This window comes from Tympanuchus pallidicinctus, unplaced genomic scaffold (genome assembly GCF_026119805.1).
Source record: "Tympanuchus pallidicinctus isolate F22 unplaced genomic scaffold, pur_lepc_1.0 scaffold16, whole genome shotgun sequence".
Lineage (NCBI taxonomy): Eukaryota > Metazoa > Chordata > Aves > Galliformes > Phasianidae > Tympanuchus > Tympanuchus pallidicinctus.
The window spans coordinates 7,661,300-7,686,748 of record NW_026294679.1 but is presented as its reverse complement, the minus strand read 5'-3'; the positions used below and the strand labels follow the sequence as shown (position 1 = coordinate 7,686,748).

At 46.5% G+C, this 25,449-nt stretch overlaps 1 protein-coding gene across 6 annotated transcripts in view; it reads right to left on the bottom strand.

The window, feature by feature from the left end:
* Positions 1-25,449, bottom strand: part of AFAP1L2 (actin filament associated protein 1 like 2) — a 55,595-nt gene that overhangs the window by 13,329 nt on the left and 16,817 nt on the right. For 3 of the 6 annotated variants that reach the window (XM_052677084.1, XM_052677081.1, XM_052677082.1), the window contains exons 2-6: positions 9,150-9,284; positions 8,554-8,631; positions 5,175-5,266; positions 2,543-2,656; positions 1,504-1,594 (exon numbers count right to left, since the gene is read on the bottom strand). In XM_052677084.1, the coding sequence (XP_052533044.1) occupies positions 1,504-1,594; positions 2,543-2,656; positions 5,175-5,266; positions 8,554-8,631; positions 9,150-9,284 (510 nt within the window). The remainder of the gene's footprint in view (positions 1-1,503; positions 1,595-2,542; positions 2,657-5,174; positions 5,267-8,553; positions 8,632-9,149; positions 9,285-25,449) is intronic. The other 3 variants (XM_052677085.1, XM_052677086.1, XM_052677083.1) reach the window with 2 other exon arrangements.

Sequence of the window (25,449 nt, the reverse complement as noted above, 5' to 3'; positions counted from 1 at the left end):
TCCCTGATCCTCAGCCCTCTAAACTGGTCCTGCTGGGAGTATTTGCATCCTTGAGAAGCAGCTTACCAAGTGAAAGCAGAAGTTGAAACTGGGCATGTGTTTATCACTCCTGCCAGCCACTTTCAATGCAGCATGAGCTCATGGAGCTGCCTGGATAACAAAACCTGGGCTCCCAGCATACAGACCCATCACTGTACTCCAGCTAATCTGGTGCACGCCTTTACATGCCATAGCTCTTAGGGCATTATCCTCCTTCCCAATGTGCAGCAGGGAAAAAATTACAGAGATATCTTCCAATGCAGGCAAGTGGAAACCCCGCCTCCCCACCAGTGTGCTTCACCAGGATGAGCCTGGGCCTTTCCTCCGCCAAGCTAGGAATCATCTTCCTCTTTCCCATCACCTTGTAGTGCAGCCAAAATGGGACAGTTCCTGACAATCAAAATCTCTTTGCATTTCCCCCTTCTGCTGAGCACTGAAGCTCCTAAGCCTTGGTGAGAACAGGGTCCCTCCTGAGCTACCATGCTTCACTACTGGAGCTTCAGAGCTGGTGTTGTGCACTGGGGCTGGAGAGGACTGCGCTTCTCTCTGCTCAGGCTCAGCAGCCAAGAGCTCAGAGCCAAATCCTAATTTATCCTCAGCTCTCATTTGTCTCTTCCATCTTGGATCTGCCCTACACCACATATGTGATCAAACCCTTCTCTGCTACAGCCACAGCTGCTGAGCGGAATTGCTTTTCCTGGTGTGTGGTATCATCTTTCTCATTCAGATTTAAACAGATTATAAAGCAATGACAAGATCAGCTCTGCTATCAGATCTGAGGGTGGTAATCTCTCATTGAGGGTAGTCCCACAAAGGAGGAGGCACAAATAGAGCATAAAGTGAGAATCTGGGAGCTCTGCCTGCAGGCAGCAGCCTCCCAGGGGGGGTGACAGCCATTCGTGGCACTGCTGAGGACATGGGCATGAGCAAATATGCACCAGGTGAAGCCATGCTGTCCTTTCACATGATGTGTGTCTTCTAAAACAGGTTTATAGATGGTTAAACTACCAAAAGAGACACAGCTGAATAAATACTCAGTGATAAAACCCATTACAGCATCTAGCAGATCAACAGCCATTGACTGTGAGCCCCAAAGGGACAACTGGAGCAGCAGAACAGAAATGCAAGCCACTGGAGCTTAACCCCTTCTGAATGGAAACCAGCATTTGCCTGCAGCCTATCTTCTAGAAAACCATCCAAAGAGAATCCATAAAACTTCAAGCATTTCAGTGATGTTGTATTAACCCAGACATACTGCACACCACTATCTGAGTATCTGCAGGAAACTTAAAAACTTGGAGTAATTCATCAGACTTCTATTGTCATAACATTAGATCTATCTTATGTGTGACCAGCATCAGAAAACACCGTCTGTCACACACAAGCTGTAAGAGTTGTACATTCCTTAGCCTATTCTCATAAACCTCATGTCCTGCATCTCACACATGACCCCCCAAGATGTACCATTCATAGAGACATCGTATGGCTCAGCCTCTTCATAATATCCCTCTGGGGACTCGATCTTGGGAACCAAAGGCTGCTTTGTTTCGGGAATCTGCAGAGTAAATACATAACAGAAGTGTGATTTAAGGTACATAAAAACAGATGCTTGAGAACAATGGGTTGCCCTTTTTGCAGGACTAAAATACGTTCTAGAGTTGTTATGTAAACAAGCTGAGGTGGCAGGGAAGATAAAGTATGGGACTGCTGAGGTTTCCCAGTGTGCAGTTAAAGCATAGCGGAGTTCTTTGAAATTACCACATAACTGTGTCATAAATATTACTTCTTTTAATTTTGCTGAAAGTTCTGGGAGAATCAGGTCAAACATTTCCCCACCAGCAGCAGTCCCAGCCCGTCAGCCTTACTGTGATCCAGCACTCCTGCCTGCTGTTCAGCCTCATCATAATGACACAGCTCCCTGCACTGCTGGTCACCCTAATAGGGAACCAGAGGGGCAGCAAAGGGACAACCCTGGCTTTGCCCTGAAAAGTACAGCCTGAGAAGTTGTTGATCATTTCTCGAAGTCTGGTGGATTGCAAACCAACAGCTCTTTGAGGAAATAGCAGGAATCCTTAATTGTGTTCTGAGCAAAAAATGAAGGAAATGGATAAACAACACTGATGGAAAATAAGCCTTTGAAAGGAGTTCAAGTGCTGGAAAATCCCTGTGGTGCTTGCCAAGCCCCTCCCTAAACACAAGCAGGGGCTGGCAGGAAAAACAGGCTTGATCCTTTAGTAATACCAACACATGAGAAAAAAGGAGGAAGCTAAGGAGCACATTTTTACTTCTCAAGTAATTCATGTAACTGTTCAATGTGAGATGTCAGAGATGGAGGTAACAGGCAGATGAGCCCACAGCTTACTCTCTCCCCATAGCACGTGGCATCCCACCTCTCCCATCACAGCCTCCCAGCAGTGCTCCCCTGTCCCCCAGCGGTTTCCCCTCTCCTCGCCCAGCTCAAACCACCCTCGGTCATCTCACAGCAGTATGCTCTGGCTCTCACCACTTCAACTGGCTCCTGATTGGGACCTGTGCAAATCCTGGATAGGATGTTCAGTGCATGCAGGGCTGAAACCCCACTCCTCTCAGCAGGACAGGCAGAAGAGCAGGTCTGTTCCTGCAGATACAACAACACTGAAGGTCACAGACCATGCATGTTTCTTCATGCTGGACCTTATGATCGCTTTGGGGTGGCTTGGAGAACTCTGTGGCCCAGCTGGACACCAGCATCACAGCACGGTCTAAGGCAGGATTGTTCCCTTGCACCATCAAATGTAGGTTTAAAGCTGTTCATCCTGCCTTGGTTATTTCCACCAGGGGGTACTGCCTAGAATAGAAAGCTTTAAATGAAAAGATTTTCTGGCCAGCAGCTGCCCACGACAGGAGATGCTTAGGTGGTCAGGTAGCCTGGCCACACTATGCAAATCCACTGCTCCCACGAGGGCGAGCTGCACACGGTCTTAGACAAAAACTCCTGCCGAAGGGCAGCCAGATGCTGTGAGCAGACCCTGAGCTTGCTTTCAGAGCCACCTAGGACAAGCTGTCAGAAAACACTTGCCTCCAAGCACTTAGGAACTTGTCCTAACGTGTTAAATTAAAGAAACAAAAACAAATCCAACCACTCCAAAGCTTTACTTAATCCCTTCCCTGGCTGAGAATGTGTCTGCAAGTGCCATATGCAGTGGCCTTGTGTGTGTAGTCAGCTCACATTGTGTTATGTCATAAACAAATGGCCTACAAGAAGAAAGCCTGTGCATTTTCTGACACCATCCCACGAGTGTCAGGGAAGGGGTGGGGGAAAGGGGCTGCTCTGTTTTGTTTCCTACAGACAATGGAAACCAACAGGGACTAGGTGGGACTGCGCCTCAGCTGCCACAGAAGTTATTTTTTTTCCATGTTTCTTTTCCTAAAGGCATGGAGTTGTTTTGTCTCTATCTTAAGTCAAAGAGCTGATGTGTTATCTAAGCCAATTTGGCCCTCACAGAACTGTGCCTGGTGCACTGTGGCACAATGGAGCATGCAAATAAATCTATCTTGAGAGTTCACATCTGTACTGTGTGATTTTCCCAGAAGATGGCTGCAGGAAGCAGCAGAGCAAGGAGAGCTGCCAGGGCCACCAGAGGATGAAAGGGCACTGACATCCAAGCCACAGCCTGTGGGATTTACTGCCTAAAGACTGCTCTGGGACAAAACCAAATCAGTAGGAGACTGCTGGGCCACTCTCTCTTGGGCAGCTCACTAGCTGTTGTCAGTGAGCACTGGATACAGCCCTCTGTGCAGAGCTTTATATACCATATTTCTCCTATGCCCCAAGAGGCAAGTCTGAAGCTTCAGCATGGGATGCTTCATCACCAACCGAACATAAAACCCCAAACATAAAATAAATACATCCAGACATTCTCTCCTAACCTCACCCAGGCGGTCACTACTCACACCCACACAGGAACACCAAGCACAGACAATTCGTTTTGCCACAGTAGCAATTTCCACCTTCTAATTGAGACCACATTAAGGATTGCCCCAGCAACACTCCTTGAAATATTTAAGTACCTCTGAGTGCTCAGATGTCTTTGCAGCCAACAGCTCCTCAGATGCTCCCAGTGAGGAGGTACTCGATTGCTTTATGCAAGTGAGGTTATCTCCACTGGCAAGCAGTGAGAGAAGGCAGTTCTGGCACAGGCAATTGGCCTGGGAGCAAAGAATAACCTCAACTATCACTGAGGACTGTTTTTCCTAATTTCCTCATTTAACTTTCCAATTGCTGTATCAGAAAGGTACAACAGATGCTCTAGAGCCATCCTATAACACCTGATACACAGCCAGATTTTCAGGGCAGAAGCCAGGAAACAACAGCAGATCAGGTGCAGGCATCCTAAGAGCTGACCCTGAACAAGGGTGTCTTAAGAGCTGAACTGTTTGAGGAAAGGGCTTTGAGTGCTGGGTTCCTTGAGTCTCCCTGCTGAAGAGTCTCTGTGGTATGTAACTAGCTGTTCTGCTGAAGCACACAGTCTGTCCTGGGGAAGGAGCAGGTTCTCCGTGGTCCTCCCCCACACTGCCCTTGTTCACACCCCCTGCCCTCCTTTCCTTTCACATCCCGAAATCCCAACTGCTGCAATTCCCACGTCAGACCAGCTACAGAACAGCAACATCCCCCATGTGCATCCCCCAAGGACAGCTGGGTTGGCTTTTTGGCACAAGGACAAAATCCCACTGAAATCTGACCATGCTGAACTATACCCTCACTAGATTTATGGCTGTCCCTATGGAATAATCTAAAGGAACACTGCAGTTTTTTGATGCAAGCCCTCAGTAAGCTGGAGCAGAGCGCCTTGGTCTTGCATCTCTGAACATTGAAAGCAGTGGGAAAATGTGTTCTGTAAGGCAGTGCAGCCCCACATTGCCTTCTCCAGCCACCTTCCTCCCAGCCTGGGGCGAAAATCCATATATCGGGGAGCTCCTAGCTGAATTAACAAAGCTCATCAGGCCTGTTTGTCTGATGAGCAAACTGCTGGCAGAGGTCTGTCCATTTAGCCACGCTGCACACTGTGTAATAAAAGTGACCATGAAGTGTTTGGAAGTTGATGTCCCCAGGTTGAGGGCTAGGCAGTGAAAAGCAAAGGCTCTGTAACACCTACCTTTGGAGGGGGCAGCTCTGGAAGGCTCTTCTGGGGAGGGGATGAATGCAGTCCCAAGTCTCCATTGGTCAAGGAGTTTTTCCCATCCAGAGCTGCAAGCCAGAAACACAATTATATCAATGACATGTGGCATTTCCCAGCAAAACACTGGCTAGCAGGAGGTGCGAGAACAGTAAGGTACTATTTAGGTAGGAAGCAGAGGGATAATTAGAGGCAGCACCATGTCACTTCAGGCTATGTCCAGGAATGTGGCATGAGGAGACAGAGCAAAAGAATCTGATTCTGATTTTTTGAGGGTCATATTTTTCCTTCCGGAAGGAGAACTGTGAAGCCCAGGCCTATTGGGTTGGGCTGGGCTGCACAATGCTTCAAAGACAGCAAGGAACAGTAATTTAATTGCTATTGAATCTACCAGCTGAGGAAGAGATGCTCTTGAAGCAGCAGAGGCCAAACATGTGAAAGGACATATGGCAACAGAACTGCTCCAACTGATCAGCCTCAGCCTCAGCCTCTAGAAATTCAAATTTTCCAAGCAGCTGAATGCAGGGATTCAGTAGCCAGAGGGTATGTCAAAGGCTTAGACAGCTTGTGTGCAGTCCTCCTCAGCACAGAGCTCCTGGGTGGCCTCAGGCAAGTCCACAAATCCCACGACCTCCAAGACAGCAAATTCAGTGATGTTCAGGAACAAGTGGGAGACAGGCATTGAAGAGCCAAAAAAATTAAGAATGTTACTCTGCTTTATTCTGAGCAGTGTAGAAGTCCCTTTTCATACAGCGTCTCTCTGCAAATACTTTGGGAGAAACAAGGCTGAGATAATTCACATCGTGCAGGTTCAGTTGATTAAGCAAGGGAATTAAGTCCAAAATCTGCACTGAGTTGATGCTCTGGGACCCTTGGTCACCTGCTAAGGCTCCAGCCATGCTCTTTGGGCACACACAGGAACCACCAAGGCATGGTGCAGCAGTGCCCAGCAGCAGTTAGCACTGTACTTAAAAGATGCTGGCATCAACCTTGCTGCATATTTCTGGGCTTTAAAAATAGAAGATGGAAACCACATTACTTTCTTCCACTCTGGGGCTCAGAAGACAGAACAACAGCTCTGCCCCAGGCTGCAGCGAGCTCCCAGCTGGGTGGTGCAAGAGACCAAAGCACATCTCTCAAGGCAGATTGCTCCCTCTGGCACGGGCTTTTTGCTCATCAGCACCAGCTGAATGCACAGAGACTCACAGACTGACAGACATCAATGCACAACACAGGAAGGACTGCTGGATGTCCCATAAGGTTCCAAAGGAGAGATGCACCTACTAAAATCCCCATGATTACGCTGCTGGAGTCAGGAGGTTGTTGGAAGTCAGTCTTTATGCAAGTGGACCAAGGAGTTGCTGGGCCATTGCTGCTTTTGGAAACACCAGAAACAAGACTGGGATTTCCTAAAGCCTCAGTGCACATCTCCTTGGAAGGGAATTATCTCCACATTCAGATATCCACACAAAACACCTTATGGGTGCTTCTCTAGCAGAGAAATGGACAGGCCAGCCTACACCCTCCTGTGCCAGGCAGAACCTCCCAAGCTCAGCTCTGCAGAAGAGCAGTCACTGCAACAGTGCTAGCTACTGCCTGACCTTTTGCAAGTGATGCCTATCTGTTTTCAGCTCTCTGGCAAACCTAGAAATCATCTCGTTGAACCTCATCATGCCAGGAAAATGCAGTTCCCCTCCATTAGGGGCTGAAGTGTTATCATTCTGGGAAGCGTTTCATGCTGAGTTGCTACAGCACACCCAAGCCCAGCTATGGTGGTGTGAGAAACCTGCAGGGCGTGAGAGGTCCCACTGACCTCAGCCACAGAAATGTGTTCACCGCATCCCACCAAAGGATGTGGATAAGTGAGATAAAGAGAGCACTGGGGCATCCATATCACATCTCCCAGCCCAGTGGGCACAGCCCTCTCCACCTGCTAACCCCAATCCTGCAGGTGTCACCGCTGCCCAGACACGCACAGACCTTTCCATGCAGTGACTGACACAGGCTCAAGGCTGTATACCATGATGCAGCTATGGCCAAGATTCCACGCGTATCTCACTGACTGCAGCATTTCCAAACAACCCAGAAGTTTTACTTGGAATAGGGAGGTTGCTGAAAACAGAGAAAGAGAGAAGCGCCAGATCCCACAGGGAGGGACTGAGTGGGTCGGCTCACAGCCTGATGGGGAAAAGTCTGAAATAGAAGAAGCAACACTAAAAATAAGTTGTCTGAAATACATCCCTGAGTTTCAGCATGGTCAATCAGTGCAAGCCGTGCTTTACCCACCCAAATGACAACTTAGATAAAGAGGTGCATCTGTTGTGACTCAGCCACTAAGAGCTACTGGGTGGCTGTGCAGTCTGGTTACAGAGCATTACAGCATGACCCAGAGGAGCCTGCCTGTAGCTCATGCTGGGGCTGCCTGCGTAATGCGGGAGGACATCCTATCCTCAGGGGTATTTGAAGTTAACCTAAATTCAGCTGCAGGTAGTTTAAAAACGAACCAACCCACCAAACAAACAAAAAAGCCAACACAAAATGACAAAACTGAACCAAACAACTCTGAAAACACAGAAACAGTGCAGCCCTGACTAGTATAGGATCAGCACATCAACAGCTGGCTGCACTAATGCATCTCCTTGTTGTTTTGGACTGGAAATTTTGGGGTTGGGTCTGCTTCTGACTGCATGTGCATTAAGAAGATGCATGTCAGCAATAACTTGCTCTGTGCAGTTATCAAATACAGCATTTGTGATCAACTTCAAAGAGCATAAGTAATTTTAAAGAATTATGTTCTTTGCCTCAATATAAATTCAAAACTTGGGAAATCTAAATTGGAAATGAAGCTTGGTTGTAGGTTTAATTTCTTGGCTTGTACACTGCAGATCTGTCTGCCCCCAGGGGACAATGTTCCTCTTCTCACACAGATGGTGCAGGCCGTGTCTGGGGGGGTCACCTTGCAGGGCTGTGACAGCTCAGACCCTACTGCAAAACAACACCAACGGGGCAGGCTTTCAGGGTCTCGAAAGGTGAAGTGACTTCTTCCATGGCCAAAGGAAACATGACAGCTTCCTTAAATATTTCAGGCACTGGAGCTGCAAGCCTTAGAAGGCAACATTTTTTATCCCAAAATAATGCTCTCCAAAGTGCTACTTCCAGGAATAACCGCTTAGTGTTGGCAAGGACCGTGATGTCCAAAGGAATGCAATGAAAATGGCAGCCCTTCCACAATGTCAGCTGCTTCAGTTCCCAGAGCCTCCAGAGAGGCCTCCACCAGCCTCATAAACCAAGGCTCTGGCCCCACATGCACCTCCATCATCTTGAGGAACAAGGCAAGCATTGACCTCCAATTCCTTACCTTTGTCTTGCTTCTCCTGGTCACCCTGCTGTCTGTTGACAGTCACTTTGTTCATGTAAATATATTCTTCATCGCCTCCTGCATGCAAACAAAGGCAAAAGTGAAGCCTGCATATACACTGTGTGGAAAAAACTTAGCACTGGGAAAGCAAAGACAGATGTAAGAAGTGTCTCTGCTAAGTGCACACTGGGGAGAGCATGTTGGTTGAGACAATGTACAGAAAAAATCCCAAGCAATAATAAAAAGCAGAAAAATTAAGTGCTGTGCAGTCCAGGAAATTCCATAAGTTAAAATTTCTACTTAAGCACTAACTTAGCCAAACAGCACATCCTGTGTATCTTACAAAGTGGATTAAATAAACTTAAGATTTAATAAGGAAAACAGAAAGGATCAGGAATCTTGGGAATCCTCTGCTTGTAAAGCTGGACACATAACTATAGTAATTTTACATAAACAGTTAGAGGTCACTGCAAAAATAATCGCCATTTCATTTTCTCCTTTTAAATTTCATGTCTATCATCCCTGCCAACCTCCAACAAAATGCTGCACTGGGACCCCACAGCCGTTCCCACGAGAGCCCGCCGCCCCAGCCCTGCCTGTACCGCTGGACTTGTTGTACACCCTCAGCAGGTCAGAGAGGAAGCTCTTCTTCACGAGAGCAGTGCTGCTCAGGTTCTCCTTGTCCAGTATCCTCAGAAAGTCTTCAAGTTCTGTGAGCAGCTGCTCGAGAGCTATGAAAGCAACAGAGACAATGGTTGGCAAAGCCGCTCGGTGGCATTTCAATAGATGACATATATTGATTTGCTATTTTCCATTTTTCTGCATTTTTTTTTTCTGCCCAGGAATAACTTACATTTATTTTTCCAGCTCGAACCCTCCCTCTGGTAACAAAAAGAAATTCATTTAGCCTGTTCAGGCTGCTAAAATCCCAGGTAAACACTTTCTCTTCTTCCTATAGTCCTTTTTCTCAAGGGAAGAAAAATTTAGAGGGATTTTGAGCATTAAGGCTGAGACTGCACAAAAGCATCCATCAAGATCTTGACACCTGAACCTTGTGACCCTTCAAACATCTATCAGAAGCCACCTGGATTGTTATCTATCAACGACCCTGCTTTTCGGTTCCACTTCCCAAGCTCAGTCCTTATTTCCCCGCAATGACTGGACAGCATCCACACACCATGGTTTCCTTCTGAGATGGTGCTGCTCAGCTCTGCCACTGACCAAGGGGGCTGACAGGGCTCACGCTGAACAGCAGGCGTTTAATCACTTGCTGTTATTTGCTCTGAAATTTTTCATGGGCTAATTAGCAGCTGTGTCAGGGCCACATTCCACAAAGGAAATAACAGGGTGTTATGTGAGAGGGGAAGCACAGCACAGGAACAACAGTGAGTGGGAAAAGCAGGCAAAACCCAACTGCAGAAGTTCTCCCCAGTATCTCCCTGATGCTAAGGACACTGGGGAAGAAGAAGGGCAGTGGAGTGAGGTTACCACTGCCAGGCCAGGACCCCTCAGCACACCGCCAAAGAACAAGTGGCTGTGACATCTGGGTGACCTAACTGGGGCAATATGCCTTTGCCTTGACTTACAGCATTTCCATACTACTGGCTGCCATGTGAATCACAGTACACAACTGTGAGCCATAGAAGCGCCCACATTTCAGCTCTACAGGGCAAAGCATCCCAAGCGTACTGAGTTTAAGTGAGCTTAATGATCCTTAGAGGTCCCATCCAACTCAGGAAATTCTGTGATTCTGTGATCAAGTGTTACCACCTCAGTGTCACAAGGAACACTGGTGCAGGAGAGCCATCACCTTCTCACTTGCCCATCTTTAGCTGATGACCACTCCTCAGGTGACAGCTTGTTAGAAGATGGAAAAAAAAGAAGATGGAAAAAGTTACTGTAGACTGTAAAGTTTTCTGTTGCTAGCTATTAATCCAAAATCATGCTGCTGCTCTCACACTGTATTAATCTTCAGCAGGTTGACTCTTAAACAGTCTAATGAGTCCAGATCAATCACTAGTGGCTCCACAGGAAATGTCTAACTGCTATCTCTTCACCCTTCATCTTATATCCTCTACACCCAATTCATTCTTTCTGGTCTGATTTAGGACCATTAGGGAGTTGAAAATGTCTGCACCATGCTGCATTAACTTGAATGTTTTTGTTAGCTGCTGTTGTGCCTGGCTAGAACCCACGGTTACCCAGAGAAAGTTAGAATCATTTCAAGAAACAATAGCATTTTTCATAAGCTACAAGGAAACAGGTAGTATCTGGGGACAATATTAGATAACACTGATAAGCATCTCTAAACAATGAACTGAGAGCACTTTGTATCAAGTGTGCTCAGCGCCTGCTGCTATCCAGCATCAGGGAGCCTGCTTCTCCCCAGCTTCAGAAAGCTCCACTGGGGCAAATCCCACTTATCTGCTGCACCTGTGCCCTTCTGAAAATCCAAATCGAAGTCAATTCCTGCTGAAGTCAGACCTAAACGTATGTTCCTGTCAGTTTATCCCAGAGGACAGGACTTCGGTGTGTTAGCGACGGTACCAGAAGTAACACAGCACAAGAAAGAACTAAGCTTAATTTGAAGGTTCAGAAGTTGTCAGTTTCCCCAATGGCCCACATGGCAGTCGTGATCCTGCCTTTGCAGGGAGGAGAGGATAATTCTCTCCTCCGCCCCCACAATGGCAGAAAATGACTTTATTCTTCCCCTAGGCTTCCACAGCTAGCTTACACACAGGGCCAGGCTCTTGTGAATGACACTACAGTAGGTTACATTATCCAGCCCACCAAAGCTGCATTCAGGCTTGCAGCAATTCAAAGCAGCTCATTTGGGATGTGATCTTGGGGCCACCGAGGTCAGTGGAAAGACTTTGTCAGACTTCATGGGATTCAGACTCAAGAGATTAGTTTTGCTCCTCTTCAGCAAGAAGCCGCACATAAACCATCTGCTTCTATGCAAGTATCACTTTCATCTCAGCTGGACATTCCCTATCTAAACCTGATACCTGCAAAAATAAGCCACCATAAAAATGAATGCGACCATTCATTCTCTCATATCAGAGGAGAACAATCTAAAACTCATCAGAGTGATGAATGTAGGAAGGAAGAAGGCTGAGTACAAGGCCAGATCCGCTCTGCAAGCAACAATCACAGCAGGTCCCAGCAAGTCAGTAGAATTAAAAACAGTTATGAACCCACATATGTCAAACCACCTCAGGACCCAGAGTGCTGGAAACTACTGCTTGATCTCAGCTAAAGACCTCTCGTGCTGTGGTGATGATGTGCTGAACATATTCATGGCAAAACCACAGGGGTGGTTATCCAAAGCAGCCTGAAACAAATGGCTCTCCCTCCTGGCAGCATGTTGGCAATTACTCCAATAGCTATGCTTGCTCTCCAGGGCAGCAGCTACAGATGCAAGGAACGCATTTGCAAAATCAAAAGCTGCAAGTAGCAGAATGAGAAATCAGAAGTAGACAGAAACCAGAGTGACAAGGCAGTACAGTTCTCAAAGATGCTTTTGTGAAACGTCATCCCACAGCTATAAGGCTCTTCTCTCATACCTTTTGCGAAGCCCCAAATCCAATGTCACTCAAGTAATCTTTCTACCCATCTACTTCTATTAGAGGCACTACTTCAAATAAATGCCTTCACAGTACTTGCAAAAATTCTGCCTTACTTACGAAAAACAGACTACCTCTGAGGTTAAGGCTGGGGAAAGCAAGGCCCAGAAGAATTAAAAGATTTAGCCAAGGTCATTGTGGAAACCTCAACTGAAGCCAATTCTCCCAAGCCCCAGGACAGAATACTCCATCTCCTCACCAAGTATCCCCCCAAAAATAGATTAGATTAGATAGCACAACACAGCTCCTATCATGCTCTTCTTCATGGCCACAAGTCTCAGTCATGGATACAACTATAATCCCAGTTAGCAATGAAGAGAAGTGTGGGTGTGTAATTGTCAGCGCACAGAACTTGACTCATCCAAGTGATTTGTCAATTAAAAGGCAGAACTTTAAAATACACAGAAATCTTACTTTTTAGTGGTGTAGGAAAGACTTACCAGGCATAGACTACAACCAGAACTACCAGCTCCTCTTGCCTGCACTTAAATGGAGGAAGAGGGCCATTTTCCCCCCTTTTCAGCCCAGGACAATGAAACCATTTTTGCAGAGACTCCTGGGCAGCCCTCTGACCACAGCAGATCTCTCTGTACGAAGGTTGCAACTTTGGAGGCAGCAATAAGCAAAGAACTGCTTGAAACACAACTGATCTGTTTCAGTGTCAATTCAGTGACAGAAGAGAGCACTGAAAAGGGCTTCTTTTGGCTCCAGTCTATGGCCTTTCTTTGCAAACAGAAAGTCCCTTGCACTGCAGCAGTGTCTGTCCTAGTTCATGTAAAGCTAGAGCCAAAAATGCAGTAGCTTGCAAAGCCCCCATTGAGGAAGCACATTCCTTGCAGTAGAGCTGCCAATTCTGCCTGACACCAAGGTCACTGAAAGGTAAATGACCATTAAACTAGATTATAAAAAGCCATTCCCTTCCAATAATCACTGATCTTTGTCATTTTGCTACAATAACAACCTATGTCTACATCTAATTACTTCATAACTTGACCTTATGAAGAAATGGAAAGACAGGCTCAGAGCGAACTTCCACTCAAGTGTTTTAGTAACCACTGGACAAGATTATAAGGCCATTTAATCTAAATTTGATTATTTATTTTATCAAGGTAGAGGGGCCCCAGCCACTGTGTAAAGGATTCTAATAAGATACATGCTAAAAGATAAACTCTCCTTTGCAGAGACAGGAGGTGGAAGATAAGGAGTACTGTTACTACCAGGAAACTAGGGCAGCCCTGCCTGCAGCTGGGAAGTTGGAACTAGATGATCTTGGTGCTCCCTTCCATCTCAAGCCATTCAATACAGGTGAGAGTGATTTGGCAAAGGACATGGTCTGGTCTCTGGCCCATCCCCAAAACAATCTGGCTTCCCTGTGTCCCAGTTTGCAGCTCTCACCCCCAGATCACTCTTCTCTGAACCCTGATGCATGGAGGAGAGGAGAACCATGTGGCTTAGTAGGTCAGTGTCTCAGCAGTGCTCAATAGGCTGATGAGTGCAGGATGGTAGGCAAGAAGTTTGCCAACTTGGTTTTCATTGCCACAAACCAGGTCTCATTGCCCAGGCTGGCATCCACACTGGTGGGCCAGCCTTTTGCTTTAGCTTTTCATGGGAAGAAAAAAAAAAAGAAAAGAATAAAATACTCAATCCAGTGTCAGCCGGATGAAACTCCTCCATTTTTTCACAAAAGAGTGTTTCATAAATATTTGTAGAAAAAAGAAATCTCCCCACAGCAAAATGTGAAGTGCTGTGTTTATCAAAGGAAAGGAAAACAAATAATACCAAAAAGAAAGAACAGCAGGCCTCCAGTAAACACTGAACTTTCTCATTGAAGAATCATTGCTAGATTAGAAGAAAAAAAAAAAAGGTAAAAGTCACAAAAATAAGGCAAGCTAAAGTCCCTCTAAACATGGAAATTAGAGAACTAGCATATTTTCCCTATTAAGCCTGCTGTGTCAGCCAATTATGACCACTGTCACAAAGCTGTCTGATTTCCAGACATAATAAGTGCTAACAAGGAAGAAAGAAAAAAAAATCCAGACTGCTTCTATTGCTGCACCTAAAATCCAGCACTGCCTGGCTTCACGCTCCAGCCGGGAGCATTGGGCTTGTCTTTGTTGCAAAGGATGAATCATGCAAGGATAGAGGCAAACAATGTGTCTGGTGGGCTGTGGGCTGTGAACTGCACAGATGACCCCCACCAGCTCTGCGTGGGCTGCTCTGGAAGTTGGAACAAACCTCGCATTGAGAAGTGGCAGCTCTAACCTAGGAACTCTGAACTTTAACAAAACGGCAGCAGAAAATGCACACAAAGCGTTTCAGTTTGCTGAGCAAACAACAGGCTTCTCTTCACTCCACTGGAAGACAAGGAACGACATCCAAGAAAAATTAAGAGAAAAAAAGGAAGGAAGAGAGAAGGGAAGCAAGACATGAACGCTGTCATAAGGAGCTTTAAGCAATCTGGTATTGCAGTGCCATGTTGCTTTTCTATGTGCAATACAGGGGAGCCGAGTGAAAATTCAGGGTGATACTGCAATATCTTTCTTTGCAAAGCATCTCAGTCTTTCCATAGCAGACCAACTGGTGAGTCACTGGAGCTCAAACTGACAAACAAATTGGTTGGCTGACAGCTGAAAGAAGCCAGTGTCACCTCCCTTTGTAACCTCAAGAAGCCCCTGAAGTGTCACTAGGCCATGGACTGCATGTCTATGCTCCAGCGCTCAGTGACAGCAGTAACATCAGCACAGGGTCCTAACAAACCGTGCTGGGATGTGGGGCTGTTTGGGCTCTCACCATGAGAAGTAATGCATCCCCAGGATACGGGGGACCAGGTCACGTATCGCCCACCTAAGAAGTAGCTCTCACTGGAGCAGGATCGAGCTAGGGAACAAGAGCTAAACAACTAAGGAAATAGCACAGAAGCCAAGAGGGCAAGCTGGGATCAAACTGAATCAGGACAGACATCGCCTAGAAAAATATGGAGCAAGTCAGGCAGGGCAGGATGTTAAAGAAGGTCCTCTTCCTAAGGTAAATATCCCCGAGAGCAGGCTGGAGCAGGCTCCCTTCCCAGCAGGGAGGAAAACAATCCCAACAATTTTTTCAAAGCAGAAATCTTGTTTGCTGCCAAGCCCCAGAGCTGGATCCTCCAGTGGTGTGACAGAGACAGAACTTGCTCTAAAGCTGCCACCACTGATTCCCTTCTCTCCCCACAGCCCTTCCTGCTGTGTTTTCTCCCTACTCCTTCACTTTTCTGCTAAGATTTAGGGTTTTTTCTTCCCCTTCTTGTGAAGTTTTGTTCTCTCCCACTCTCAGTCCTTAGACTCTGCACAGCTATTTCATTCTGGGGTTGTGACCACCTGACCTGTAACTTAGAGGACTTCCGTTGTTTGCTATCTAATGTAATGTATCACTATATCCAGGAAGGGGCTACTGAGAGGTGTTTGATCAAATAGAACAGCTGTTCTCAAGAAGAAGAAAAAAAAAAAAAACACCAAGAACTCAACTATGCAATTCAATCTGACATAGCTCAAATACAACATGAGCATCTTGTGGCCCACTCAGCCATGTTCTTCTCTTCCTCGCTGCAGTGTGTGTTCCATGGAGGTGGCAACATGCACTCTTATACAACAGAGCCTTGCTGGGAGAAAACTGCTCTCTATCACAGCCAGCAGCTGATTCCCAAAAGTGCTCATTTTCCTCCTGCAGAAGGAGTAGCCCCAGGTTAGGGCTGCTTTAGCTCATGCGAGGAAAAGAAGATGGTCTTGGAAGGCCTCTGGGTTAGGAAAGATGGATTGTTGTCAAAGTGCTGCAGAAGGCCTTGCATCATTCCTGTCCATCACTCTGCATGGCTATATCCAGAGGAAAGCACCACCTCATCCCTGCCCTTCAGAACAGGGGAACGGCAGGCACACTGACATCAAGAGCCCATGGCCACGGGATCCCTCTTTCCCATAGGAAAAGGAAGCCTGGGATGCCACGTTCACAAAGCAGTGACTGGGAAAACGTGAGGCCCTAAAGAGATTAGCTATCAAAGTGATGGTGAACGACAGCCTTGGAATAACACCCCGCGGTTTGTACCACATCAATGCGAGTACAGGAGGTTGACTGCCAAAAATACTTGGAGATAGGTTTTTCTTTTCTCTCTCACAGGCAAAACACAAATTAAAGGAAACTGCCAGATACACAGAGGGCTTTTTTGAGTGTTTTTTTTGGGGGGTGGGGGGGATAGAGGACATGCACACACACATGCACACCCCCTCACATCAAAGCATTTTCCCACCATTCTTTGTTGATTTAATGGCATCATTCCTCCAACAAGCATTAGAAACATAACAGAAGGGGAAGACAAAGCAAAGGGTTTGAGAAAGCAAAACCAAGAGCTCTGGGATCAGAGAGAGGCAAAGAGCCCTGGTGTCCCCTGTCTTCTCCTTGACATTTCCTCTACAGCAGAGCCCTTCGAGCTGTGCTTTGGCATCACAGCCAGGGCTGAGCCCATTTATAGAGCTGTAGAGCAGAACGACTGCACAAGACTACTGACAAGACTACTGCAGTAGTGCAAGGGAATAACAGCATGCTGACGTCAACCTGGACAGGCTTGAGACTTTCTCTGGAATGCCATGATACAATCATCAGCAGACAAGCTTACTCCAAAATATTATTAATAAAAATAACAAAACAAAACAAATAAGGTAACAACATGTAATAGTAATAAAGAATGTGCAGACATCACCTAGGATTGAAATTCACCAACTCTTCTAAACCAACTCCTACTAATCTTCAGCTTAGGATTAACAAGTGTGGAAATGGAAGGCTTAGATCTGATGAAGTACTGCTTCTTCCTGCCCTGATCCACCAGCACTCAGTAGGCATTTCCCAGCAGGGCTCCAGCACCTGCCGGCACACAAACGGGGCTGAGGCAGCACAGCTCCAGGACAAAGAATGGCCTTTCTTTTTTTTTTTTCCAAGAAAACTGGAAAAGTTCTCCCTTTCTATCCTCTGAAGAATGAGAAATGAAAGCTCTCAAACCAGCAAAACAACCATTTACTGGATAAAAAAGATTTTCTTACTTTGTCTTGCACTTTGTTTACATGAATGAGAGCCAGTTATGCTGAGATAAATCTCTGAAACCCATTACATAAATACTCTGAAGGTATCACTAATCCTATCACAGATTTAAGAGTTAGATCATTATTTTCATTTCCCATTTCAGCTGAAAATCTGTGACAAGGAGCTGCTGATGAACAAGCTCAAGGCCTTTCCAGCAAATTCGGCTTCCTTAGAACTTCTCTATGTTCCCATCTGACTCTTAAATCTCACCCTTAACAGACTTCTGAGGGACCATTGTAGCTTGGCTCTGATTTACTGATTACCCTGCCTGCAATCTCTCTTCCTAAGGAAGGTTCAGGATGGATATTAGGAACAGCTTCTCCAAAAGGGTGATAGGGCACTGGCACAGGCTGCCCAGGGAGCTGGTGGGATCACCATCTCTGGGGGTGATCAAGGATCACGGAAGGATATGGAAATGAGGGACATGGTCTGGTGGGCAATACCAGTGGTAGGTGGACAGTTGGATGTGATGATTGTAGGGGCCTTTTCCAACTTTTCCAACAAGTGATTCTGTGATAGTGAACAGCTGTGTCAATCTCAGTAACCCTCTGTTCCCATCTAGGTTATTTGGGGGTGCTGCTGGGATCATGTGGGGCACCAGCACAGCAGCACAAACAGGCAGCAGCACTGTGGCCAGCACGCAGCAGCACTGTCATTGCTTCAAGCTATGTTTTCCATCCAAAAGGTGAACATAACATAATTAAACACTGGTGCTAATAAATTAATAGTTTTTAATGAAAGTAAAAACTTGAAGAAAGTCTCTAGTAAGTTCCCGTGAGGCACAGCCTGGCTCATGCACTGCTTTGCCTCCAGCACTGGAACCAATTTAGTCAAGGACAAGATTTGCATCTTGCAGGCAGGAACTGCCCTCGAGACAGTTTTCTAATGCTCACAGACAAAGAGAAACACATCCTCAAAACAAATGGCTAGCTGGTGAGAGAACTGCAATCAAAGCATCAAAATCCAATGGCCATTCAATGTGTGATTGTCCAGAGAAAGGGAGGCATAGCAGGAGAGCAGCCCCACAGTGTACACTGCAGATCCTACCCTCATCACATTTCTTTGCCTGTCGATTCCAGAAGCTTGATAGTGCTTACAGAGGGATTTTCTCCTTTACCATCCCCTGTTCCCATCTCCCAAAGGCTGTCCTTTCTCACACAGGCTGCCACTGCAAACTTCCACTCAACCTTTTGCCTTTCCTTCCATCAATTCTGCGCTTAAGCTCCAGCCCAAAGGCAAAGTTGAGGCAGCCAGGGAACACAAAGCCACAGAGCCTTTAAATCTTCTCGGTTAGTGAAAACATAAGGATTGTTTCTATTGTGGTTTGGTGCAATATCATTTGTTTTATTGTTATCTGCCTGCCCAGCCTTACTAAGCAACAGACAGGCAGGCGAAGGAAGGAAAAGACAAATGATTAAGGAAAACATTCCCCAAAGGGCTAGGCATGCGTTGTGCAGAATTAACTGAAAACATTAATGTGATTTTTTTGAGATAAAGTAAGCAATTCTGATTTCACTCATTTGTTTCATCAGCAATAGAAAGAATGGCAGGAGTGGGGAGTGAGAGGTTGGAGCCACTGAGATAGGGTAGTTGCCTTCTCATCATTGCCTCCAAGCAGGTATACAGGTTCATGCCTGAAGGGGTTGGAAAAGAGAAAAAGCAAAGAGCAGTTCCATCCCAGCCTTCACAGGGGCAGCTGCCAGACAGGTCACACAGCCCATGAAATGCAGGCCAAAAGCACTGTTCAAACATGAGCTGTCAAGCCTTTAAGAGATGCTTATTTTACCTCACAGCATTTAGGAAACATGCAGCCTAAGTTTCCTCTCCATTTTGAATGCTATCTGCCCGAAATCTCTCGGTGGAACACACTTCTACAAATCTCCCCACACTGGGGACCAAGGAGGTACAGGTGGTATTGCCAGAGATGTAGCAGAGAAACAGAGTCTGCAGGAAATTCTCCCCAACGACACGACACACTGTACTTCCTTCCCCTCAGCATGCTTACCCATCCTCACACAGAGTGCTATGGAGGTAATACTTCAGCACGCTTTACCCACATCTTCTATATGACCATCTCACATTGTTGCCTTAAGAGGGGCATTTAAAGATGAATGCTGCGTGGTGGTACAACAGCGAAAGATAAGTGAAGTCCTGGATGCAGGATGCAGTGTGTCTGCTCCTAGCAAGGCAAGAGATGATGCAGTGCTCAGACACTGCCTTCACCAAGGCACTTTTCTCCTAGCACACCTCACTATGCCCACGCTTTTGCTACCTGCCTTGGCCATCTCACTCCGATTTCCCTGACCTACTTTAGGCGGCTGAAGGGACCACATTCACACAAAGCAATGCTACCTTTCTTGCGTGAGTCAGCAGCAAGCAACAGGAGAGCTGTTATTCGTAATTGAAAAGGAATTAAGTGATTTTGAAGACAGGGAGCCTTCTGGACTGGTAAGCTGACTGACAGCAGGAGCACTTCAGAAAAGGCTGCGTTATGAAAAGCAGACTTCAAAAGGAGAAGTGACAAGGGCCAGAGTGTTTGTGGTGCCGGAGGAAGTCATTAGAATTTAAAAGGGACGCAGATTGGGCAAGTACCCTAGGCTACGAAAGCTGAACTGCTGCCAAAAGAGTTTCTTTTCACTTTCCCATTGCTTCCTAGCCTGTTAGAAGTGCAGTTCCATGCACATCTGTGTCTCAAAACGTTCTTCAAGGAAACCCTTCAAACTGCTGAAAACATGAGAAAGGTGCCACCATCACAAACTAGATACCTCCTGTCCCCAGTTTTCCTTTTAGCTTATTAACAGCTGTCTTGTTTTCATCATTTTGGAACAAGAGAGGATTTCTGCACGTCCCTCAGCGATAAGACATTTCTTGGAGGACTGGAGCAGTTTATCTCCCCTCCTCATGGTTCAGAGGGTGGTGTCTTTGTGAAGCAAAGGCTTCAAAGACATCCAGGGGCTGTAAGCACTGATGTTTGGAAGTGAGCAACTTGCCAGGTCAGGACTGCTGCTCCAAATGGAGAGCTGATGCTGGTCATAGATGAAAGAGAGTGCAAAACACACTGGTTTCCATTCACATAGGCTCTGTTGCTTTCAGATATGTGCTGTGCCACAAGTGGTTTTGTGCTGAGGACTCCAAGAAATATGAGGCTACAACAGTGACTGTAACAGCAAAAGCTCAACTGAAATCTGTCATGCCTGTTCTGTTTTCCTCAGCAAACTCAACATTGAGTTGAGTTTGTTCAAGTGACAAAACTCCTTCCATCATCTTAATGCTTCTGGAAGAGCAAGAGCCAAAGCTAAAGGTCTGCAAAGTGACCTAGAAGATTTGCAGTTCTGGAATGAGGACAAAGCTGGTGTTACAGCAGGGCCATTCCTTTCCATCAGCTCTTCCCCACCTGAAGCCTTTAATGCCCATTTTCTTGATATTTTCCCCTACTACAGAGACTCCCTTGCTGGACGGCTCATACCCAGACAGTAACAGAGAGGATTAAGGTGACTGAGCAGCCCTCAGGGGTCCAAGAGCTCAGGGCTGCAGGGGAGATGTGAATCAGCCTAGAGGAGGGAGCTCCAGCAGCACGAGTAATCAGCCTCTCAGTACAGCCCTACTCCCAGCTGAGCAGGTCACTGTGGTTAAGTCCCTGGGGTTGCTTATCTGTCAAGTGCATTAAAAAAATGTGCTGGAAGTTTGGCAAGCTTAAACAGCCTTCCAGTAACACTCTGAGACCTCAGAGGATGTCATAATGCAAAGTATCTACTGAAAATTGTCTCAGCATTCAAATGCTCCTTGAGGATTTAGTTCAAGTGTTGAATCTCATCCGTTTCAGACTTGTGGACCTAACCATAATTTCAAAGGAATGGAAATTTCCACCCTATGTCATTTACCTCCACTTCTTACAGGGTTACACTTTCAAAACTCCAACAGCTTTGACGGAAACAACAATCTTTATGCAAACACAGCCACTCCTGAAACAGGACTCATCCCAAGGCTTTTGCCAAGGAGGCAAAAGCACATGTGGCACACTGGCAGAAGGCATCTGGCTATGGAAGAACATACACTACTTCAAAATTTGCTCTGGGAGGTATCAACCTGACCTTACCACAAGCAGCCACCTGAGCATCAGGGTCAGGAATCAAGGCAAGTGGACTTGTCACCACGCTCACCCTTACTACCTTTGGTACCAGTGGTGAGCATGTGGTCACTGGCTGCAAACGTGTGCTCTTTGGCCATGCCACCACAACGGGCCAAGCTGATTTAACTGGACTTTTGGCCTTGCACTGTAAGTTTGAAGGCTGTAACGCACAAGGTATCTTTCAACACTTGCTGAGTGTGACAAAGACTGTAAGAAACATGACGTTTGCTGTGGACAGTTTCCCAAGGCAGGTGTCAAGAGCACTGCTCTGACAGAATACGGCTGCTGGCACGTCACAGAGCAAGAATGCAGTTTCAGATCAACACCTCAAAGGTGTTCAGAGAAATCTGATCATTTCATTTCCCAGCAACAGGATGCAGTCTGGATGGGTGTCATCCCATCCCACTGCTCTGACTGGGTCGCCTATAATGTTTTCTCCTTTGTCAAGTGTGACAGCGCACACTGTAGCTAATGCAACGGTAACATCAGGTACCTGATCCAAATCAAACCCAAACAATCTCTCGGCCAGCGGGAAAGAGATCCAGCATTAAAGGCTGTGAAACCACAGTAACTCACAGGCTTTTAAATACATGATCACCAACATCAGGGACTGAGGGAAGGAATTTAAAAGTAGATTTGGTTCTTTTGAGCCACACTGAAGCCTACCAATATAGTTTTGTTTAAAGCACAGACAAGAAGGACACCTTCTTGGATTCTAGTTCTATGCAGAAACAAACAAGAAGTGCAGAAATCTCCCAAGTCATGTCACAGAGATCCAGTTGTCCAGCTCTGGGAATTCCCAAAATACCACAGGAAAGAGAAAAAAAAAAACAAAAAAAATCAAGATTAAACTGAAACAAAAGTAAGCTACATTTCATTGAAATGGGAAACCACAAACCACTCCACATTCAGTAAGAAGCCCAAACATGGGGAATTTCTGCGTTTATAAGAAACAAAAGAATCCTCAAACTTTAAACAGCCAATAGCTCCACTGGGTTGCTGGTGCTCTCCTCTGGGATAGGAGAGATCCAGGACCAAGACTGAGCTCCAGCTGGTCAGCACTGCAGGTAAGTCCTCTGCACTCAAACACCAATTCTTCTGGAGCAGCTGTCTTATATTTTATTCCATTTAAGTTGTCCCCCTACATATGTAGTACTGTTCCTCAGGGTAGGAGCTTATCAGAGGAGTGATCTGAGAGGCTCAGGCCTGTGGATATGGGCTTCCCATGCAGTGCCATTGCCATGAATGCCGTTTGTGACAAGAAATTTCAGCTACAGCCTGAGGAGCTTTCACACAAAATTAACTTCTGTGCATCCTCGTTGAGGAAAAATAATTTAAAAACAATAACAACACAGCAGACAGATCAGAAATGACAAGAAAGAAAAAAAAGAAAAAAAAACTCCATCAGAAAAGCCTTCTATGCTGTCAGCGTAGGAACAGCCCAAGCTTCAAGCAGCTAAAACTCATCAGTAAATCTGGTCCTCTGTGTTCTCTTTATGTCCTAACCTATTTGTTTTCCTTCCCTTCTCCCATTGCCCCAGCAAGCACTCAAAGCGAGACTTGGCACTGCACTTTTCTACTTTTTTCTGCTCAAAGCTTGTCCTGTGCTGCCATTTGGTCAGGAAACAGTTGCTGAGCCCTCAGTCAGCATCCTGAGAGGCCTCTGACCTATGTGGTGGGCTCCAACATCCCTGCACGCAGCCCAACGCAGTACCACATGCTCCCAGTTTAACTGCTGAAAGTCAGCTTGCAGGAGAGAAGCCACAAGACAGAAAACTGGCACTGAAAAGCAAACAGCTCCAAAAACAAGAGTCATTAAGCAACCCTGAGCTTCTGTTTGAAAATATTTAGATGGGATGTCTTGCTGATTTGACACATCTGGTTTCCAGAAGGACTTGGGTCAAAGCTATGGTGAACAATCCTTTTCACAGTGCCCATGCAAAATGGGTAATGAGAGCCTGAGACATGCTGCTGAACCTCCCAGCGACAGGGGCACTTCAGCCTGCTCCAGCCCTAGTGACTGTCCCACTGGGCCTCCACATGTAGATGTAACCTGCAGCAAAGCCTGTACCACCTACAGCAACAGATGGATGATGCACAGGTTCTGTGAAATTCGTGTATTTCCCTTAATCCATGACTAAGAAACCCATCTTCTCAGCACAGACCTTTACAGAACACTGCATTGTTGTGACTGGCCTGTTTATGGTCCTGATTTACCATAAGGGTGTCGAGCCCATGGTTACCTCCATCCCTCAACAGCACACACAGCTCACTCTGCAACAAGACTGTGACAGATCTGAGCCTGTGCCCAGGCTGCAAGGATGTCTCAATGCAAAAGCAGGCAGGAGCCTGCCAGTGCTTTCCCAACTGCAGGAGGTTCCAGACCTCACAGAACATCCCAACCAGCTAGCAGAAACAAGAGGAGCTCCTCATTTGTACGCTGTGCTCATTCCTAAAATATCCTTCCTTGTAGAAGAGGCAGGAAACAGGCCTGGCATTTTCAATAGCACAGGAATATTTGTTTCTTTCCCTGGCTACATTGCATCAAGCCAGAGAGCACCAATCAGGCAAAAAGACAAAAAAAAAACCCAAAAAACAAAAAGCAAAAGGCAGCTGATAGCCCTCCCTGCACACTTCCACTCAGGTACTTCTCCAAAAAGGATCGATGAGCCACAATACATTTTGTCTCCTGCTTACCTAATAAAAAATAGATCCTAAACCACAGCGGGCTCCCATGTCCTCGTTACTACCCAAGCAGCATCAACAAAAGCGAGAAGGCAAATGCAGAGTGCACACAGGGGAGCTGGAAACACCCAGATGCTCCCCAAAATAGCTGCTGCCCAGAATGTCACAGCTGGAGCACCACTGGGAGCTCGCTACCCACACAGCAGAGGTCAGGAGGTGCATTCCTCCTCTAAAAATACTATGAGAAAGAACGGCGGAGCAGCAGGCCCAGCTTAGCCCCTTGCAGTGGCTGCCCAGGCCTCCTTCACCTACACACCATCATTTGGAGTGGAAGATCCATTGGGTAAAAGGCTGCTTCTCTTGGTGCCCCCTGAAAACTGCTTGGTCTGGTGATGGCTCTGCACAGAAGGGAGATATGCAGCAGCACTCATCTGAGAGCATTAAAAATAAAAGACCTGCAACCGGCACAAAAAAACAACAGCACTTAGCTCATCACCATAGGAACAGTTTTAGTGATGTGGCAGCCAGACAGCCGGGTCCTGGAGGCTAGTGTCCTCCTGGTAACCTTGGGAAAATCACTGGCTCTTAATTACGAATCTGGGGAAGATTGGATATTAGTGTTTGCACTGCCACGTTACGTCTTGGCTCTGTCTGAGGCTTCCCTTGGCTCCCAAGGTGCTGGAAGACAAACATGTATTTTCTTTTCATTTCAAGATAGCTGAAAGCCACAGCCTGAGCAACAGCGAGAGCTGTATGCAATTAGGAGTACATGAATAAAACAGCTCTGAACAAACAAACAGAAATCCCTTGACCTCAAACCCCCGATCCAAACCCTGAGGATGCGGTAGCAGTGGGGTGGCTGGGCCCAGCAGCCCACTCCAGCAGCAGCCCAGGGTGCAATGTTTGGGTATGTGATTTTGGGTCTCAGCTCTCCTTGATCAGGCATCCTGTAGTGGAACCTAACCACCAGGCTAACAGCACTGACAGAGCTGCATGTCCCACAGGTCACACTCGTGGCATGTGAAGGAGCCCTTTCCTTTATTCACTTCCCATTTCCTGCCTATTTGTTTCAGCAGCAAACTCCCTTTTCTCATAGTGTGGGTGGGATCTGCAGAAAGGAAAGGAGCAATCCCTCTCAGCATGGCTCCCTCTCCACAGTGGGACCACAGCCGGACCACAGCCCCTTCCTTTGCCCCTTCCAGGAAGAAGGAAACTTGCAAACACAGCCAATCTGCAGAAAAGCAGCTTTTCACAGAAAGCCTGAAAGGAGGTACCACTGACTGCAAGCAAGGCTGAGCATGGAACTTTCACCAAAAATCAATACATCAGCACAGGGAGAATTGTCTCCCATGG